The 22,250-nt window shown below is 43.8% G+C and overlaps 1 protein-coding gene across 4 annotated transcripts in view; it reads right to left on the bottom strand.

Annotated features, from left to right (window-relative positions):
* Positions 1-22,250, bottom strand: part of NEURL1 (neuralized E3 ubiquitin protein ligase 1) — a 459,730-nt gene that overhangs the window by 155,264 nt on the left and 282,216 nt on the right. For all 4 annotated transcript variants that reach the window (XM_029610300.1, XM_029610303.1, XM_029610302.1 and 1 more), the window contains 2 exons: positions 13,617-13,858; positions 11,982-12,303 (listed from right to left, as the gene is read on the bottom strand). In XM_029610300.1, the coding sequence (XP_029466160.1) occupies positions 11,982-12,303; positions 13,617-13,858 (564 nt within the window). The remainder of the gene's footprint in view (positions 1-11,981; positions 12,304-13,616; positions 13,859-22,250) is intronic.

The raw sequence follows: 22,250 nt of genomic DNA, 5'->3' as shown, positions 1-22,250 counted from the left end.
GGTTTAGTAGGCAGAGAGGAAGTGGGGTCAGTCTCCCACACACATGCTCTCTCTCTCTCTCACACAGTCTTGCTGTCCTTCCCCCCCCCCCCCCCCCAACTCCCCAGCATTCTTGGTCCCTCTCAGACCCTCAACTCACCTCTCCCAGACACCCCACTCCCCAGCAGTCTTACACCCCAGCTCCATCCCCCTTCCAAATCCCACACTCCCCAGCAGTTTTGCTCCCCTCTCCTCTCCCAGACACCCCACTCCCAAGGAGTCTTACTCCACAGCTCCATCTCCCCTTCCAAATCCCACACTCCCCAACAGTCTTGCTCTCCAGACCCCTTTCCCATCCCAGACCTCCACTTCCCAGCAGTCTTGCTCCCCAGCCTTTTTTCCTCTCCCCAGCTCCCCTACTCCCCAGAAGTCTTATTCCCTATCCCACACCTTCACACCCGCAATCCCCTCACTCACCATAGGTGGCCAGTGCATAAACTCCTTAATGCTGCTCACCCCCCCAAGGTGCTACTGCAATCCCCTCATTCACCATCCCTGCTCCTGAATAATCAAAGGATCGTGGCCTTGAAGAGAAGGCTGTTTCCACCCTCCCAGCTGCCGGTGCCTGAATGACGTCATCAGGTGCCGACAGCCCAGGAGGAAGAAGCAGCCCGCGCTGCAAGGCCGGAATCCTTCCATTCTTCAGGAGCAGGGAGGGTGAGTGAGGGGATCATGGTAGCATTCAGGAAATCATGCGCCGCCCCCACTGCCACCAATGAGACTTCTCCCATTGCAGACGGTCCCCCTGTTCCGACGCCTATGAGTGGAAAAGCAGCGCAGCTCTGCCAGAATCATCAGCGTGGCTGGCGGGCCGTGCTGCTTTTCCACTTACTGAGGCCCCACATGACGGCGGCGCTATGGTGCCTTTTGGTAGCCGCGCCTATGGCCGTGGCTATATTGGCCATAAGCACGTTACAACTCTGGGGGGAAAGAATGACTCATTTCACTGTAGTCCAACGAGGCAGGTTCCAATTGAGGTAAAAGCTCAGAGGAACAGAAGGTAACTGCTGGACCCAAAAATAAATAAAAGGAGACACTGAAATGCAGAATTCAAAGCTCACAGCTCAATAATGGAAAAAAGGAATCAGTGAGTTTCAAATTAATTCAATCAAAAAAATAAAAAAGAGGTCTGTGATATATAACTTACAAAAACTGGATGATCATGTAAGCTTGCTTAAAAGAAGCACCATGTATAAAACACAGGGCCTTATTCAAAAATAACTTTTTTTCCAATGGAAAAATCTTTGTTTTATAAGGACCTTAATCATGTACCCAACAAATTCATCCTAGAAAAGTGTAAGTGCCCTTGATATAGAACACTTTTATGCCCGAAACGCAGGGCTAGGCAAACTCAAGTCCCCAGTGAAATTAATCCACTTGTGTTTTCAAGACATCCCTAATAAATATGCATGCCCATCTGTCTCATGCATATTTATTAGGGATATCCTGAAAAGCCAAACAGATTGGTGTCTATGCAGAGTGGAGGTTGCCTACCCCTGTCGAACTATTGTGCAAGTAGGGATCAAATGGAAGTTTCTCTACCAAAATTGTTTTTCTTTGTTTCAGATTTTTAGTTATATGTTGCCAACTTCTTATTCAGGTGCGCTTGTCACTACCAAATTTATTTCTAAAAAAAAAACTTTTGCCAGTTCAGTCCCACCCAATGACATGAACTTTGTTTTTATAAAATAATTTTTAAAGAGGCTCACAGGAATTTCTGAGAGCCCCTTCGTCGGGAAATTCTTTTGAAAATTAAGAGAGAAAACTAAGAATATACAGAGAGCTGTTGAACATCGAGGGAAATGGGAAGCTTTTTGAAAATTGAGAGGGGAACGTTTGAGAAAACTAAGAATACACAGAGACCAGTCGAGGGAAACATTGTGAAGCTGAGAGTATATAGAGAACCAATGAGTATCGGGGAAAACATCGTGAATATTGGGCAAACAATGCCAATTTCTTGAGAATTGTATTTTTTGAAAATTTTATTTGTTGTGAATTACATTTTATATATGTTAAGTATGGATGTGTGAGGATGTGGTATGAATGTTGTGATTAAGGTTTTTAATGCTTTAATGTGATTTGTTTTGTACCTTGCTGATATTGTGACATGTAGCTTTTCAAATACATATGAAACTGATTCACTTTTAAGTGGTTTTTATCGTATTCATGTAAGAACATTATAGGCACAAGGGAACGTGTAATTCATTTGGTTATCTTTGAGAATCCCTCCAGCACATCACTGGTTATAGGACTGGGTAAATGATTAGGTAGGCACTAGAAATGGTTTGTACACAGTTTTTTTGAGCATGTCATTACCCAGTTTTTACAGTGTATATTTTCTGATTCTTGTAATCTATTGGTGGGTTTTGGGTTTTGGTTTTGGTTTTTTTGAGAGGGTTTCTTGCTATTTATTCAGTCTATGGCAGATTATTTTGTGAGTTCTTGGTTCACCCTGGATTCTCAATGTCTGTTTAGGTTTTTATTCAGGGTTTTACTTTGTTTGCTGTTATTACATTTGAGTTCAGGATACACTGCAAAGGAGACAAAGTGTAAAGGGGAGAAAGCTAAGAGGGAACGGGGAAAAATACATCTGTGTGGAAAATTCACACTTTCCTCTAGAGAGCATGAATTCCTGCTAACACAAACGCAAGCAAAATCCTGTGAAGAATATAGTCCTAGTGTGTATCATAGCCAGGATTTAGCTTGGGGTTTATTTTTTTTTTAGAGCTGTCATTTAAAAGATTGCTTGCCAATTATTTGAACATATTAATGCAAATGTGATCACAGCCAAGTCTATTATTACAAATTAACTGCATCTTCTCTTCACAGTTTTGTATAAACTACCCACTCTTTTACCATAACTACAAAGTGAAATTCAAGACATACCTTGTGATATGGTAGAAAACTATCATTTGGCCTACCCTGGCTGCCCTGTTAACCCCTTTTACTGTAACACCATCCCAGCCCAACCTCCAGTCACCTCCCCCATACAACCAGCACCCTTTATATCTGTCCCAAGCATACTTGAATTCGGTCACTGTGCTGATTAATACCAGCTCTACCGACAGCATAACCTTGATGGAGAAGCCTAATACATGGTGCTCGATTACAAGCTCCCAACCTACACTATGCCCCTCTTTCATGGAGGCGACTCATTTTTCATTCATTTTTCTTCTGTTAAAATGAACACACTGCCATTTTATTGAACATTCAAGGCAATGCACATAAGGAAACGTATCGTGACATTACTACAATATTAAATAAAATCAAACTGAACAAGGAAAACTAATCCATGAAAACGAATGAGCCTGAGGGTGGATAAAGTGTGGCACAGTCCCTCAGTAAGGAGTCCTAGAAGCACGTTTTAAGTGTAAAAAAAGATCTGTCGACTGCTGAGAGGGAACCACTGATTTTCCTTGGTGGTACCTAAAAGGTAGGAGAAGGCGCCAGGTTGGTGGAAAAAGCCCAAGTGGCCAGTCTGATTGGCCATGCTGGCCTAAATGTCAAGTTATGCACAATCAACCTACTTGATCGTCTAAGTTTCCTCAAGCACATGTATCCCCTCTTAAGATGGAGGAGGACCTTGCAAGACTGGAAGATTGGGCATCCAAATGGCAGATGAAATTCAATGTGGACAAGTGCAAGGTAATGCACTTAGGGAAAAATAACCCATGCTGTAGTTACATGATTTTAGGTTCCATATTCGGAGCTACTACCCAGGAAAAAGATCTAGGCATCATAGTGGATAATACATTTAAATCGCTGGCTCAGTGTGCTGCAGCAGTCAAAAAAGCAAAGAGAATGTTAGGAATTATTAGGAAGGAATGGTTAATAAAACAGAAAATGTCATAATGCTTCTGTATCACTCCATGGTAAGACCACACCTTGAATACTGTGTACAGTTCTGGTCACCGCATCTCAAAAAAGATATAGTTGTGATAGAGAAGGTACAAAGAAGGGCAACCAAAATGATAAATGGGATAGAACGGCTCCCCTAAGAGGAAAAGCTAAAGAGATTAGGGCTGTTCAGCTTGGAGAAGAGATCGCTGAGGGGGGGATATGACAGAGGTTTTTCAAATCATGACAGGTCTAGAACGGTTAAATATGAATCGGTTATTTACTCTTTCGGATAAAAGAAGGACTAGGGGGCACTCTATGAAGTTAGCAAGTAGCACATTTAAAACTAATCTGAGAAAATTCTCTCTCACTCAATGCACAATTAAGCACTGGAATGTGTTGCCAGAGGATGTGGTTAGGGCAGTTAGTGTAGTTGGGTTTAAAAAAAGATTTGGATAAGTTCTTGGAGGAGATATCCATTAACTGCTATTAATCAAGTTGACTTAGGGAATAACCACTGCTATTACTGGCATTAGTAGTACGGAATCTACTTAATGTTTGGGCAGTTGCCAGATGATTGCAACCTGGGATGGCCACTGTTGGAAACAGGATGCTGGGCTTGATGAACTCTTGGTCTGACCCAGTATGGCAATTTCTTATGTTCTTATGTAGTCGGGCACTATCTGTTTTGTTGATATTTCTACAGCTGCTTTAAGTTCATAAAAAGAAGTGTTCCTTGTTTCTGTTTTGCCATCAGTTACTTGTGTCTTGGCATAAAAACCCCCCAAAACTACATGACCTCATTCAAACCTTTTTAAGCTGCAGGCGGCCATTCATTAAGTATTAATTCATATGAAAACAATGAATCGACCTACCTACGTCAGCCCTTTCTGATGACTAAACTACTGATCAGGGCTGACTTTAGGAGGGTACAGAGCCCAGGACTAAGCACCTGCAATGGAGATGTGTGTAACTCCACTCACTAGCTCAAAGGACTTTATAGTTCTGGGCATGGGTCTCCCATGTCAGCACAGGGCCCGGTGCAGTTATCTTATTGGTTCTCCCCCCACCCCACCCCTACACATCCTGTTTCTGAGAGATAAGCAATCTTATACTAGCTGCATAAAAGGTCTGAACTAGGCCCTATGAGCGAACAATGTTCTGACTGTTATCATGCATTAGTTCAGTTTTGCAAGCTGATAGTACTCAGTGGTGTATTATCTTTGGAGAAGAGTAAGTCTCTCCTCTCTTTCTAGATTTTCTGATTTTCTAGTAGTCATGATTTAGGTTTAGGTGTTTAGGCATCATGTCAGAAACCATGTGTATAATTGTACATCCAAAAGGTGGGAAAGAAGGGAGAAGTGTTGATCGTTGGAGGTTTTAATCTGCCGGATGTGAACTGGAGTATCCCTTCTGCAGAATCTGCAAGAAGCAGAGAGAAGGTGGATGCCTTTCAAGGAGCTCTGTTCAAATAAATGGTAATGGAACCCACGAGGGAGGGTGTGATACTCTATCAGGTACTCACTATAGGGGATAAAGTCTCTAATATCTGGACAGGTGCAAACCTGAGCACCAGTGATCAACAGACAGTCTGGTTTGATATTCCAAATAAGATAAAGAGAAGGTAAACAAAGACACAAGTTCTGAATTTCAAAAATATGGACTTTGACAAAATGGGGATGTACCTGGAGGAAGAACTAGAAGCCTGGGAGAAAATGGATTAGGTGGAACAACAGTGGGCTAAATTAAAAGGCGCTATTACAAAGGCAACAAATCTATATGTTAGAATAGTAAACAAATGTGCAAGGGTAAAGACACAGATTTAGTTCTCAAAGGAGGTGGCTGAAAAAATAAGACAAAAAGAACAGCATTCGGGAAATATAAAGGATCCCAAAAAGAGGAACACAGAGAAGAATACCTGGTGAAACTGAGGGAGATGAAGAAAACAATCAGGAAAGCAAAAGGTCCAAGTGGAAGATAGGCTTGCCAAAGAGGTAAACCGAGGTGACAAAACATTTTTCAGATATATCAGAGAAAGAAGGAAGGCCCAAAGTGGTGTAGTGAAATTGAAGGGTGACAAGAAGCAAAGTGTAGAGACAGATGAAGACATGGCAGAAAAATTAAACAAATACTTCAGTTCTATGTTTACTGAAGACCCTGGAGAAGGACCGTTGCTGGTTGACAAGACTGTAGATAGGAATAGAGAAGAAACAACTCCTTTTAGAGAAAGCAATTTATGGGAAGAGCTAGGAAAACTGAAAATAGACAAGGCTATGGGGCAAGACGATAAACATCCCAGGACACTAGAGGAGCTCAGAGATGTCCTGGAGAGTCCGCTGAAAGACCTGTTCAATAGATCCCTGGAAATGGGAGTGGTACCGCGAGATTGGAGAAGAGCGGTGGTGGTCCCGCTTCACAAGAGTGGTGGCAGATAGGAGGCTGGAAACTCCAGGCCAGTTAACCTCACCTTCGTAGTGGGTAAATTAATGGAGACTTTGCTGAAAGAAAGAATCGTGAACTATCTACAAACCAGCAACTTGCTGGATCCAAAGCAGCATGAATTTACCAGGGGAAAGTCCTGTCAGACAAATCTGATTGATTTTTTTGATTGGGTGAAAAGAGAATTGGATAGAGGAACAACGATCAATGTGAATTACTTGGATTTCAGCAAAGCTTTTGATACGGTCCAACATAGCAGGCTTGTGAATAAAATGAGCAGCTTGGGAGTCAGTGCCAAGGTGATGGAATGGATTACAAACTGGTTCGCAAGAGACAGCGGGTAATGGTAAATGGAAACTATTCTGAAGAGAAAATGATGTTAAGTGGTGTGCCTCAAGGATCCGTATTGGGACTGGCTCTGTTCAATATCTTTGTGAGCGACATTGCGGAAGAGTTAGAAGGTAAAGTTTGTCCATTTTTAGATGATACTAAGATCTGCAAAAGAGTGGAAAGACTTGGAGTAGAGAGAATGAAAAGTGATTTAAGAAAGCTTGAAGAGTGGTCAAAGATTTGGCAGTTGGAATTCAATGCCAAGAAGTTAAAGTCATGCATCTGGGATGCAGTAATCCAAAAGAGCTTTATATGATGGGGTGAAAGATTGATGTGCATGGACCAAGAGAGCGATCTTGGGGTGACAGTGTCTGGCGATCTGAAGACGGCAAAGCAATGTGGCAAGGTGATAGTTAAAGCCAGAAGAATGCTGGGCTGCATAGAAAGAGGAATAACCAGTAAGAAAAAGGAGGTGATAATGCCTTTCCTTATACAGGTTCTTGGTGAGGCCTGACCTGGAGTACTGTGTTTAGTTCTAGAGCCCGTATCTCAAAAAGGATAGAGACAGGATGGAGGTGGTCCAGACAAGGTGCATGGTCAGTATCAGAAGAGGAGAGGTTGAAGGATCTAAATATGTATACCCTGGAAGAGATGAGGTGCAGGGGAGAATGATACAGAACTTCAGCTACCTGAAAGGTTTTAATGATGCACAAACTTCAAACATTTTCCGTTGGAAAGAAATCAGTAGAACTAAGGGTCATGAAATGAAACTCCAGGAGGGTCAACTCAGAACCAACACCTGAAAATATTTCTTTATGGAGAGGGTGGTAGGTGCCTGGAATGCCATTCTGGAAGAAGTAGAGAAGATTAAAACAGTCAAAGAATTCAAAGTGGCATGGGATAAACACTGTGGATCCCTAAAAGTTAGATCAGTGGTTCTCAACCTTTTTCCCATTGTGACACACCTGATGGACAACACTCACACATGTTACACACTGCTCATTACAATCTATAGCGGAAATTTTTAAAAAAGCTTAAGCATTACTTTTATTGTTAAGAATGACATAAGAGAAAGATGTGAGTGCTCTCTCTGAACAAAAATTGCATATATAGTAATCCTCCTATACCAGAACAGCACTAACTGCCAGCACTCAAACAGTAACAACCTTATCTCAGAAAAGCAACACTGCACATATTACACCAGGCCGTAAAACATCAATACGTCTCCTATTAGGAAAACAGAATAAACCAGGCTGCTATAGACCCCGACACAAAAACTACATGCCAGCAGTATATTTCACCTCAGTCACACGTGCAGACCCTCACCTAACAAAGAATAAAGAGACCATCAAGTAGAAATAAAAACATGCTGACAAAAACTGAACTGCAAACTGCAACAAGCCAGAGGCTTAGGGGCAGATTTTAAAAGGCACGCGCGTGGCCTACATTTGTGCGAGCTACCAGGGGTCGACACACTAGGGGGGGGCGCACACTAGTGCAACTTGCGCGCGCCGAGCCCTCGGGGAGACCAGCTGACTTTCCCCATTCCCTCCGAGGCCGCTCTGAAATCAGAGCGGCCTCGGAGGTAACTTTCCTTCCCACCTTCCCCTCCCTGTCCCGCCCCCAGCCCGAAACCCCCCGTACCTTTGTTTTGGAAGTTATGCCTCTGACCACGCCCCCGCCCCGCTCCCTTGACCGCCCATTTTTTCAAGCCCTGGGACTTACCCGCACCCCGGGGCTTTACGCACGCCACCAGGCCTTTTGAAAATAGGCCCGGTGCGCGTAACCCTTTGAAAATTTGCCCCTCAGTATGCAGTGCAATAATAGAAAAACAGAAGTATCACCAGTTGTCATAAAACACATAAAGAAATATTAAATCAATAGTAGTAAAACCAAACTAATAAAAAAGAACAAATTATTTTAAAACAGTTGATGTATAAAACATCCAATAATTAAAACCTCTTATAAAAAATTTTCAGACACCAATAAAATATTTCAAAATAGCAGATATAATAATTAAAAATAATAAGGATAAAAAAATTCTCTGCTCTCCATACCTGGGAAAGTTTGATTTCTAGGTGCCCTGAGATTCTTGTGAATTAGCAGGAGTTGAGGAGAGGGGGTTTTGTCCGTAACTTTCTCAATTATTCATTCATAAAAAGAAGCTCGCTCTCTCTCTCTCACTTACACAGGCTCTCAATCACACACTTACACATGTGCTTTCTCTCACACTTCTACACACAAACTCTCAATCACACACATGCTTTCTCACACACAGAGACTCTCAATGACACACACACATGCTGTCTCTCTCTCACTTACACATAAAGGCTCTCAATCATACACATACACACACACACACACACAGGCTCTCAATCACACACACACACACATGCTGCCTCTCACACACTTAAACACATTCTCATTACCTCTTTTTCTCACTTGCACATACAGGCTCTCAATCACACACATGCTTTCTCTCTCACTTACATACACAGGATCTCAATCACACACATGCTTTCTCTCTCACTTACACACAGAGGATCTCAATCACACACATGCTTTCTCTCTCACTTACACACACAGGATCTCAATCACACACATGCTTTCTCTCTCACTTACACACACAGGATCTCAATCACACACATGCTTTCTCTCTCACTTACACACACAGGATCTCAATCTCAGTCACACATGCACACACACACACACATACACAAATGCTCCCTCGCAATCTCTCTCACACTACCCCTCACCACCCCTGCACCAAAGATCAAGTAGTAGCAGTAGCAACCTCCACCTCCTCCAACCCCCACGGCCTCAAGATAAGAGTCCCAGTGGCCAGGGGAGCTGACGCTGTTCCTCTTCTTGCTCCGGGCCGTGCGGCTCTTCCCCCTAACTCAGGCTGATGCTGCTTCTACTTATGACGATGGCATGGTTCCTTCTTTTTTTCCCCGCATGCGTGGGCCACACTGCCCAGCTCTTCCTCTTCCAGGCCACGGGGACAGGAAGAAGGAGAGGCCATTGCCTCTAGTGCCTCTGCCCCAAACGGTTTCTATCATGGTTTTGCTGCGTTCTGCCTCGGCTATCGGCATTTCAAGCCCAGGCAGAGGAAGAGTGTGACTCGGAGCAAAAGAGAGGGAGAAACGAGCAGCCGAGCTAGTGGGAGACCGGGAAGTGTGGCGACACACCTGCACGTGCTTGGTGACGCACTGGTGTGTTGCGACACACCGGTTGAGAACTGCAGGCTACAGGATGGAAAAGAAGAAAAGGGTGCATGGGGTAAATTACTGGTGCGGCGGTTACTGCCCTTAACCAATAAACCTTGATGCTTTTGATGCAGTTGCAACACTGCTCTCCGCTTCAACGGCACGGGGAAATGGGGAGTTAGATTCAGAGAATAACCAATGAGGGCCCAGACTTTTACGGTCCAAGGAAGCGATGAGCATGAGGGTAGCCTGCACGGAGCAACAATTACTACCATTAACGGAAGGCGCGGGATTACTACCCTCAACCAATAAGCCTTTGACATGATTACAATATCACTCTCCTCTTTGACGGCAGTGGGTGGAAGGAAAATTGGATTCAGACGGCAATCAACACGGGCCCTGGTTTTCACGGTCTGGGATACTGATACACAGACACAAGTGAAAAAAACACAGGGACTGCTTCTAAGGCCAAGTCCATAAGCAAAACTCATCAGCACTGTTTGAATTTTCAAGAAGGCTCATCACCCAGTAAAAATGTTGCTAGCAGTACATTTTTTATAGGTTATCATAAGGCTTGGGAATAACCTCATGGAGTGGTAGTTGCTACCCTTAAGAGAAACCTAGAGGTAATCAGCACGGCACGGCTCATACTACCATAAGAAGCTTGCTGGGCAGACTGGATGGACCATTTGGTCCTTTTCTGCTGTCATTACTATATTATCATGTACCTTGTCTTATCAAAGTAGCGCTGTACATGCATTACTGGATTTATCTAAAGACTGAAACTGCCATAATAAAGGGATTAAATGTTTCGGATGAATTGCAAAAGGCATTTTTCCAGTATACCAGTTAATATGACAAAGTGCTGATAGAAAGTATATTTTACAGGGTACATTCCAAGAAAAGCAGTGTGATAATTAATCCAGACCATATTTCATGACTAGAATGTACTTTCTTAAAAATGATAGCTGTGTTGTGATTTATTGCTTTTTCCATACATAAACTAACAGTGCTTGATCTGTCTCATTTGTCTTGGTTTCAGACTGTCATTTTACATATAGGAGAAGGAGATTATTCTCCTATTAACTCTTATTTTCAACCATGGACTTATTAAGCAAGAGTTCTACCACCATCTGGACATCTGGTTTATCCAGCAGGGATTACTACAATACTAATTCTGGCTTAATGCCAGTTGTAAAAATAAATAGCAGCAAAATCTGGTGTAGATCATCCCTACCATCACATTTTAAGTGTGGAGGTAGTTTCAAATATATAAGAACTACCTTAAAGCCCTACATCTTATTAAAGACCAAAAAGCTTTTTCTTTTGCAGACCTTATGCCAGCAAACATCATCCAGTGGGGAAAAAAAAAACCCAGCAAAAGGCTTGTCAAGGTAATGCAACCATGCTAGACCTAGCAGCTTGTTAGAGTTTGCCAACAAGAAGGATTAAGTAATCCAACAGGCTTGTAAGAATGTTCATGAGTCTGCCGAATCAGTTTGCCAAACTTTCTTTGAATAAACCTGTTGTGGATTTCTGTGAATCGGTGAATCTGCTCTGGATTCTGGAGTGAATTTGCCAAATCTGTAGAAATCTGCAACAGGCAGATCTGATGCATATTCCTACGACTCGTCAAATCCAAATCAAATTTCAGCAAGAACGTTCGCGTTTTCCCCAGATTTGCTGGGGAAAATTTGATGAAAATCCAGTTGAAACTTGAAAGCAGGAAGAAATTCACCTGGTTGAAGGCACACATTCTCTACAAATAACAACATTGCTTCAAGGGCATCTGTCTTTGGTAGGGGCCTGTGATCTGACAATTTTCTGAATAGCAGGCCATTAGTGTACCTAATATTGACCAACAGATTTACTGGGTCACAAGCTTTCAAAGACCGAGCCCATTTCGTCAGATGAACTGGACTCTTCTCCTCGGATGCTTCTGCCCCAATAAATCCGTTAGCCTGAAGAGCGCTACGCCAGCCTCTGTGTCTTGTCTGCTGCGTAACTTTTTTTTTTTTTTAAGCACGGGGCAGTTTGGACTTTCTGGTGGCAAGTCTTTGGCTCGCAAATTTTTGTCAGAGAATTCTACGTCAACGTTTCCTTTTGAGCTGTTTATAAGGCACTTACCCAGCAGCTGCACGCCACGTGTGAGTCCGTACACATCGATCAAAGCCCAGAGGGGCTCCGTTGCCCGCACTCCGCTGAAGAACAGCATGGCGCCGGAATCGTTGACCCGGTAAAATACGCGTCCCTTCTTGTCCGCCCAGAAGGCTATGATGTTGCCTTCATTGGCAAACTCTTCTGGCAGGGCTTTGGCCCAGAATCCGCTCTGAGAAACCAGGTCAGGGCAAGCATACTTGGGCAAGGTGTCAGGATTAATCCTCGACGGATCTCGGGAAGTGAAGCCGAGCCTCAGGGCCCCACTCCAGCAGCACTGCTTCTTCGTGATCTGGGAAACGTGGAAGGCATTGAAATGTTTTATTAACAGGACAGCAGTCATAAGTGGCATCAGTCAGAAACTAAAAACTACTTTGCATCGTATCTTTGCTGCAATGTTTTACTGAGGCTAAAAAAAACCCTCTCAGAGAGTTCCTTCTTCAGTGAGATAAATTGACCTAATTTTCAGCAGTTCAACTTGCCTTTTTTTATTTGTTTTTTATAAATATTCCTGCCAATAAAGCACTACATAAATGTATTAGTAGAACAAGTGAACATTCATGTGGTGTCATAAAATATTCACATTGCCAGTTTTGATCAGCATCTAAAAACAAGCTCACAAAAGAAAACGGACTAAAGGCAAACCAGTATCAAATGTTAACATCTGCCATAATCCTTGCCAAGAGCCTGTCGTAGCCACTGGAGAGACATCCTACTAACACAAGCCGTGCAAATTATATGGGTGAAGGACACTGAGCTCTGAGGCAAGAACATCTATGGGCAAGGCATTTCTTAACAAAGCAAAAGATACAGTAATTGTGATTTTGCAAAAACTAAAAGCAGAGAACCAGAGGGATAGAAATCAGCAGCATACTTTGTGCTAGATATACCTAGGGTTTTCTCTCGCTTTGTGTCTATGAGAAAAATGCTTAGCTCATAGATCCCCTTTATTATTAAACTTATTTTAAAAATTTCCTCCCTTTGCTTTCATGTGAACATTATACTGGGGTGTGGTAAAGCACAGGTGGCCATGCCTGGCTATTGAGCAGTGCCCCAAAACTCTGCGGCAGAAAACCAGCTGCTCTGCTTCCTGCTCCAGCCCCTCCCTTCCTGTCCCCTCTTAACAACTGGAGGGCAGGAGAGGAGGGGATGGAGTAGAGAGTGTGTGCACCACGGCAAAGCTAAGAAGAACTAATATGCTGCTCCCCGCCCCAGCCCCCTCCTCTCTACCACTACCACCACCATGGCTGCTGGTTAGTACGGCCAGCAACATGGGAGGAGGGGACCAGAGCAGGGAACAAAATGCTCTTCTCTGTACTGACGTGGGCTTCCCTGCTCCAGTCACTCCCCTTGTGTCCCCAGAGAAACCAGCATCGCCGGGAGACAGGAGAGGGAAGGGGGAGAATGGCACTGGCACAGCAAAGCCGAGACGAGCCACTCACATTCCCAGCAGTCCTACACCTCCCATCCACGTCCCACCTCCCTCCCCAATCCCTTACCCCCTCCCTGCTCCCCGAAGCCAAGTGGTTCCTTCTCCGCTCTGCTTTGCCTGCTCCTGCCTCACAGAGCATAAGGGGGTGGGGGAGAACCAGTTGAACTCCCTACCTTTAGCCTGACTTGTTCGTAGATGACCACGGGCCTGTTGCTGAAGGTGATGGCATTGCAGAAGCTCGCTTGCCGCTTCACCGCTTTCTGCGTCATGTCCATAACGATCTGCGATCCCTTGGCATGGGGATGGAAAAGCAGCGGGCTGATGGATAAGCCACCGCATGGCGGGGCTGGCATATAGTGCTTCTGCTTGTGGTGACATCGGTGAGGAGCAGTTGGAAAGGGCCCACCTATAGAGTCTAAAACATTTTAAAACGGAGCGTTAAAAAACGTCTGCCACACAAGTGTATCAAGTTGCTTACATATAATAGTTTACTTAGTTCCGTCCAGGCCCATATTCAATAGATCGATAAATGTAAGATTTAGGCACCTAGATCTGCCTCAGTAAAAATTCTCCTAAGCACCTAATCTTAGGCACCTATTTTAGGAGATTCTTATATTTTAGTACCATAAAAAATGGGCAGGAGTGGAGCCAATTGCTGTCCCGAATTTTTGAGCCTCAGTATTAGGAGCTTATCTTTCAGCCCAAAATTTAGGTGTCTAAACTTGGCTTAAAATAGGCACCTAACTTAGGGGGTTAGTTTGTAAGCCTATCGCACGTGAAAAGTCCCTTTTTGCATGCGATAGGTTGCCGGGGGCGGAGTCGGGGCAAAGTTGGGGCTGGAAGAGGAGGAGTCGGGGCGGCGAGGAGGCGGACGTGGCAGTAATTTCGCTGGCGGCGATAAGGTAAGCCATGTTATTGCCGCCAGTAGCACGCCCAATAGTACCACCTTTCATGGTGGTGCTATTGGGTGCGAAAGCCGGCAGCGATAACACTGTGGTGGTGCGATCGCTGCTGGCTTTCGCAGGCCTGCCCCTTGCTTCCCCCCCCCCCGCCCCCCCTGTTACCATGGGATTCACTAAGCTGTGCGACATAGGACCAAACTTACTTATGTGCCTACTTGTAAACCGCTGCGATGGTATATAACTTAGCGACGGTATAGAAAAGACTTTAAATAAATAAAAATCCCTAAATTGAGACACACAGTAATTTTTGAATATCTGCCTCCATGTTCATAGTACCAATGTTCAGTAACATTAAAATCTATTGTGAGTTAAATGAACTGGAAAATTATGGGTTAATAATGTTGCTTGACTCTTTAAAAGCAAAAAAAAAATAATGCAAGTTGCTATGAATTGTCATTTATAGACCTGTAACATAACATGTGGAATACCTGAGAACCAGACTGGGTGATGGTCCTCGAGAACACAATGAGAATCCATGAAGCACATCTGGATATGGTGTAGGCACAGTACATTGAAATATATGTCATGCCTAATCATTGTAGGAATCCTGTAAAGCAGACTGGTGGGTAGTCCTCAAGGACTGGGTTTGGTGCATACAGAATACTCCAGTAAAAAGTCCTTAGATTAACAGCACTGGAAAATGAAGTCCTCCATTATCCAGGCGACGGACGCACTGCTATCAATGTCCATGCAATGTTCTGCACGCTGCCCTACCCAAGTGATTCAGCTCCGTTCTACAGGAAATACCTTTATGGTTGACAGAGTCGTCTGGTTCCCCTGCTCACTCAATAGCCCCGTGCCCCGTGCACTGCACAGCCCCGTGCACTGCACAGCACTGCACAGTACTGCACTGTGCAGTGCACAGCCATTTCTTTCGTTTCATTGATTTGTATTGTATTGTTTTGTTTTTGTTTATTTAAAACAAACAAAAATTTAAAAATGAAGAAAAACAAAAAATGGAAAAAGAAAAACAAAGAAAAATGGCAGGCCCAGTCGGAGAAGGATAAAACAAACAAAAAAAAAAAGGCTCCTAGCCCTCTCCTCTGATCTCCCCCAACCCTTTGAGTCCTCTTCCCATATTCTCCTTTCTTCACAGGGCAGGAATGATCCCTAGTTTGCTCCTATCCCACCAGTGGTAGGGTTTAGAAACGGTGCCAGCAGACATTGCTGATTTCTTCCATACAAAATGGCGCCAGCCTGTGTCTTGGCCTGGCCGATGCCGTTTTGGATGGCAGAAATTAACAACGGCACCGGCCTCAGGCTGCTGGCACCATTTCTAAGCCCTACCACCGGCAGGGCAAGAGTGACTGAAGATCGCTCCCGCCTTGTGAAGAAAGGAAAATATGGTAAGAGAATTCAGGGCAGTGCAGAGGGAAAGGCCTGGGAGTTGTTTATTTTTCGGGCGGCAGTGAATTTTTTTTTTTTTTTTTTTTAATGAAACGAATGAAAACAAACAAAATTTCTTTTTTGTTTATCTTTCATTTAAAAAATGAAGTGAAAGAAAATGGGAAATTTTGTTCAAATTTTTCATTTTATTTCAAAGGAATGCACATCTGTATCACTCATTTTACTGTCTCTTTTCTGCAATTGACCACAAAGATTTCAATTAGTGCTACTTCTACTAATTTATATAGCACTACTAGCTGTACATATGCAGAATGATTCTACTTTCTAGTGGACGGTTGCCTGCATCATTAAGTAGTAACAATCCCAGTGCCAGCACATCTACTTGAAACCACCAAATCATTCTACATACACCTAGAGACTACTAGGTGCATGGGAAACATTTTATTCATTGCATAAGAACAAAAGAAGTTACCATACTAGGTCAGACTGATAGTCCATCAAGTCCAACATCCTATTTCCAATAGTGGCCAATCCAGGATACATGTACCTGGCAAATAGCCAAAAAGTAAATAAATCCCTGCTCCTAAAGCTATGGCTATTCCCTAAGTCAATTTGATTAATAGCAATTTATGGACTTCTTCTCCAGGAACTTGTCCAAACCTATTTTAAACCCAGCTACACTAACTGCCTTAACCACATCCTCTGGCAATGAATTCCAGAGTGTTACCACTCGACGGTCCTCGGCGCTGACAGCTCCCTGCGATGCTGCCGTTCAGTGGCGTCTCCCGGCTCTAGCGCAGCCCGGCGTGAGTCGCGTCCTGGCTCCTCCCACCACGGCGCATCGTCACCCCTCCTGGAAGTCCCCGTGTTTACGCAGGGAATTCTGATAATTAAAGCCTCGTTTCCAGCACAGCACTGCCTCGGCTACAGGTTTGCTTGTGCTGGTGCTCTCGTTGGATTACCCTTGATACTTGTGTACCTGACTCTGGACAGTGCTTGGATATTGTCTTCTTGCTGCCTGCCCTTGATTTGGATTGGATTTGGACCTTTTCTGCCTGCTAACTGACTCTGGAACTGGACTGGTCTTGGCTCTTGGCTCGCCCGCTTTGGCCTAAGATAAGACTGTTGTTCTACCCAGGGATTCACTATCAGATCAGTAACACAGAGCTTAGTTGTGCATAGACTATATAAGAATTTCCCCCATTTTGTTTTAAATGTGCTACTTGCTAACTTCATGGAGAGCCCCCCAGTCCTTGTATTATCTGAAAGAGTAAAAAACCGATTTCACATTTACCCATTCTACACCTCTCATGATTTTATAGACATTGTATCCCCCCTCAGCCGACTCTGCTCCAAGCTGAACAGCCCTAACTTCTTTATCCTATCTTCATAGAAGACCTGTTCCATCCTTTTTATCGTTGCCCTTCTCTCTACCTTCTCTAGTGCAACTATATCTTTTTTGAGATGCGGCGACCAGAATTGGTAATGACTTGCAGCCATAGCTGACCTCAGCCAGATCCAAATCAGCTAGATGGAGGTGAAAGGCCCTATAGCCCTGTGCCATTTTGCAGAGCCATCTAGTCCCCAGTGCATTTTATATTGTAATATAGGCTCAGTACTGTATATCAGAAATGATTATCTGTATGTAACAGACCTTAGACAGGGCACGTAAAATGTACATGAAGTCTGTGCCAGTTTAGGAGCTGAGTACCAGTCTTGTGGTGAGGGTTCACATGTGGACCTGACCCAGAGGCAGGAGCAATGGCCGGGCTAATCAGGAGATGAAGATATCGCTGTATCACACCTCTTTCCCTGCTGTGGCCCTTGGCTGACTGCTTCCTCTCTCTTCCCACTTTGATACCAGTCTTTCCACCAAATCCCCACATTGAAATGAAAAGGGGGGGGGGGGTGTCTCACACCAGAGAGATATCTTCAAACAAACTTTTATTTCTGGGGCTGGCCAGCAATCAGAGTTGACAACACTGTAAAAAGCCACTGAGAATTTCAGGGCTCACAGGTGTCCCCAGCCAAGCTCCAGAGAAAGCATCAACCAATAATACATTAACAAACTTTTTTTTCCCGACCAGAATAGATACCTCTCCCCCAGAGACAGGAGAATTACCACAAAATCCTTCTCAGCTCTCTGCAGACATTAGCCCAGGTTATCCCCAGTTCTCATACTGTATACTCTGTTTTGTTTGCCTTATCTCTTCTTACAGTTATGACACTCATGGTCATAGGTACAAAAACATTAGACACACAGTGGCTCTCTTCATACCGATTACTGCTCCCCAGCTTCTCCTGCGGGCAACAACTAGGAAGTTCCCCGGTATCCCAGACTCTCATATTATAGAACCTCTCATATATATAGAATCTCTCATATATATATATAGAACCTCTTCCATTCAAAGACTTCCACAGGCAGCAGAACTCCAATCCTCCTTCCTTGGCACTCTGGTCAGATTCCTTGGTTATTTCTCCGTAGGGGGAGAAACACGTTTTTGGCCTTGAGCCTTTCTCCTTAAGGCGGAAAAGCCCCCGCAGAGCTCTCTCCCTAAAGAGAAGTCCCCCTTGGGCAAGTTCCTCCCAACTCCTCCCACCAATCTCCAGAAACCCCCCTTTTATACTTGGGGAACACGCTTGCTACAGAATGGGGGACAGAATGAATGGTGGGGGATACACTGGAGTCCTTGAACATTTTGGAGGTCAATAAGGGTCTGCACAGCCAAAAAGGTTGGGAACCCTTGCTGTCCACAGTCTCAACCATTACCTGTTTTCTGATTTGGCAAGGAACATGGCACGCCACGCTGATTAGTCAGTGCCCCTGCTGGAAATACTGCATACAACGCAGCAGGACCCTCCTGGGCATCTGCAGGACAAATGTAGCACGGTGACGAGCGGGAGCCTGTTTATATAACCACAAAATATCCAATTCTAGCTGGAGAAATTTCACCTTATCACAGACAAGAAACCTTCATTTTGCCCAATACAAGTTTCCTTTAAATGTTGCTCAGACCCTCCACAGGCAGGTTTCTGTTCCTCAAGTTTCTGGGAGAAGCAACTACAGAAGGCTCAGCTGACAATCTGCCTTTTGCTTCCATTTTAGGTTCAGAACTCAAAATGCACTAGTACCATAAGGAGCCATCGAGATGATGGGAAATAAGAAAACTTTTCAAGTTTTCTGAGTCTCAAGAAAAAGAGCCTTCTAAAGTCTGACATTTAATGAACTGCTTTAAATCTTTTTTTTTTTTTTTTTTTTTATAACCTGAGGGTCGGTGACACTTTCTGGCTGCATCACCCATCAAACAATTCAGGGAAGAAGAGACGAGCAGCAGCTAGAAACAGGCTTTTCAATCTGTACACAGAAAAGGTGCTTATCCTTTCTGCATGAAAAAAATGTTTTAAAAAATATATAGGCGAGGATATGCTTGAGACATTTAAATACCTCCAGAGTTTAAGCACTGCACAACCAAGCATTTTTCGGTGGAAAGGAACTTGTAAAAAAGAAAAAAAGGTCATAACAGAGGGGACACTTTTAAAATCCATTTCCATAGGTAAATCAGTGCCTGCCCAATATGCAAATAATAATAGGCACACAGAGGCTTTATGCGTGTATTTTTACCTGCATACTCAAGAGGCATTCTTGGGCGAGGAAGGGAGACAGAGTTAGGGAGGGGTTCTGACTTATATGCATATTTTTTTAATTTGAAAAAGCATGCATGTAAATTTTGCAGGGAAATCTACGGCCAGGGGCAAATGTCTGTGGGTCATTATTCCGGGGTCATCTTCAAAGCAAAAGTGTGCGTGTGCTTTCGCTTTGAAAATCTGTATCAACATGGCATGGGTAAAAGCGACCTGCAGACTTTGCGCTCTTTGAAAATGTCTCCCAAAGCTCATGGAAGTTAGACAGAGACGCAGCACAGCACACTATTTCTTCACGTTAATAGAAAGGGCAGTGGATGCATGGAACCACCTCCCAGGGACAAACAGTGATGGAAATCAAGGAAAGCTTGAGATTAATTATCAGCTAAGACAACTGCTATTACCCTTAACAAAATAATAATAATTTAAAAACTTAGGAAAAAACTTGCTGGGCAGACTAGGTGGACCATTTTGGTCTTTATCTGCCATCAGTCAGTATGTTAGTATATTATGTAACAGCAAGCAATTTGGGCTCACCCCATGGGCCTTCAGGTCCTAGATTGCCATCACGTTTTGTGTTCCTCCGTTGCTTCTGTAATCCACAAGAATGGTTTTGACCCAGCCATTTCCTCTTCTTTCTTTGGGCTTCCGACTCACCTGGGATCAGGCATCGTGTGCTTTCATTCGCAACTACCCATGGATATTTTTCCCTATTTTGTATCCCGTTCCAACTTATTTTAGTCTTTGACCAGGGGCAATGGACCAGGGCTCCTTCTGGAGCCCACAATCATGGGCCCTAAAACTGGCCATAAGTGTTGCGATTTCACACTCGCCACTCGCCTGTGAACGCTTCCTCTGCTGCATCCCTGGCTAACCCTGGAAGCAGAAGGGTCTAGGAGAACTCAGATCCTTTCGCATGGCGGCGCTGACAACGAGCCATCGGGCCAGCCCAGAAATGCTTGTCATTAGAACAAGAGGCATCACAATGCCGGAAAGGTTGAACAGACCAAAGCAAACTATTCTTAAAAGACAGAAAAAGGGTTCTAGCAAATATTTCCTGATTGCATAAGTAACCTCGGGCATGCCCTACTGTGGTAGATAGAAAGGTTTGGGGTTCTTGTACAGGATCTGAGAGAATGTTGCACACTGACCATGGGCTGAGTTAAAAAAAACCAAAACGGTAAACACCCCCTTCCTCCCAACAAAACTCCTTCCCTGAAATTATTGGACGAGCAAAATCACTTTATTGTAAAAGCAGAACTAAACACTTGTTCTTCACACAAAATAAATTAATCATCACAGATCTCCTTTGCCACACAGAAGTCACGTGAGGACCTTGCAATTGGTTTCTCCTTTTCCGGGAGAATATAATCATTTTCTGGCAGCAGCCAGCACACCGTGATTTAGCCTCAGCTCCGTTGTCTCTTCTCTTTGGGAAACAATTCTGCAGCCTGAGAGTAGGACTGAGTGAGCAATGGTGGGAGCTTCACAGTTTACTAGGGGAAGGTAACAAGCAATGCTCAGATAAATACCTTACGGGACCTCTCTGACGGCTGTGAGCTGTAACCATGCTGCAAGGGTCTCACTCACTTCTTTTCTAAGTGTCGATGATAGTTTTGGCCATTGGTTTTAAAAAAGGAGCGGGGGGGGGGGGGGGGGGGAATGGGGGAACAGAATTTAGGTGCATTGAAACCCCAGAACATTCCATTTTTCTGTACTGAAGAAAAAGAGCTCTTATGAAGCTTTTAGGCCTCTTCCTGTATTCATTTTTCCCTTCAGATTTATGCACGTGGGGGGGTGGGGGGTTGTGTGTTCATTTTCGCTGAGCTACCGGTGGCAAAGTAAGTGTGCAGGTTTGTATCCACGTGCCTTTAGCTGCACAGGTACGAAAGCGCTTGCATGCTTCGCCCCCGCTATTGCGGCTGAGATTCCATGGGAAGATACTCAAGCACGCATAATCAAAAAATCCAATTATACATGCAGAGTTTTCTCCCCGCCAGAATCAAATGACATCTGGGGAATGCCTGCTTGAAAAGTGGCCGAACGTACACCCACATTGTAAAACCAAGCGGCAATATTGAGTCACTGTGTCCAGAGCAAACGTTCAAACCCGGGGATCTAAATTCCTTTTGAAAATTGTTTTAAAAGGTTTTAAAGTGCTCTTCGCCCATATTTTACTCATGGGAGGGAAAGAGACAGGAGGGAGAGAGAGACTAAGCCTGACACTCAATATATGCACCATTGTAAGGGGTGGTGGCACTTCAATTCAGGGAGAGTTTTCTGAAGATGGTATCCATTGTAAAACTGACATCATTAAACATTTTAGTCCTTATAAGCGATGAAAAGGAATTGATTTGTACAATGCAGCTAGCAGAGACTGCAGTGTACAAATCAACTCCTCTTGTTAGAACCAATGCAGCTAACTCTGGTTGGCCCATAGGGCTGTCCTAAAGTTAGCCAGTTTGACATAACCAGCTAATTTTAAGATAGACGAGGATATGAAGTGGCACAGCTGCATTGCTAAATATGCCTGTTAAGTTAGTGGATAGCTATATCTAGCTAGCTAGCCACTCCGTGGTTGAATATCAACCTCAACTGTATACTGCCAATACCGTGGCCATAGGCAATTAACAATAAAAAAAATACACAATTAACAATATAACAAACAATATAAAAGCAACAAACAGACAATGATATAAAAACAATCCTTTTTTCCCCTTCCCTTTTATCTTCCTCTTCTTTCCTTTCTTATTTCTTTCCTTAAAAAAAAAACCAAACAAACCTTGCACAACAACATAAAAATTCAGTGCCCTCAATGAATAGGCTTACAAAAACAACTTAGTCAAAAGCTAGCCC

This window comes from Rhinatrema bivittatum, chromosome 7 (assembly GCF_901001135.1).
Source record: "Rhinatrema bivittatum chromosome 7, aRhiBiv1.1, whole genome shotgun sequence".
In the NCBI taxonomy this organism is placed as follows: domain Eukaryota; kingdom Metazoa; phylum Chordata; class Amphibia; order Gymnophiona; family Rhinatrematidae; genus Rhinatrema; species Rhinatrema bivittatum.
Note: the sequence above shows the minus strand (reverse complement) of the source record. Positions and strands in the feature narration are given on the sequence as shown.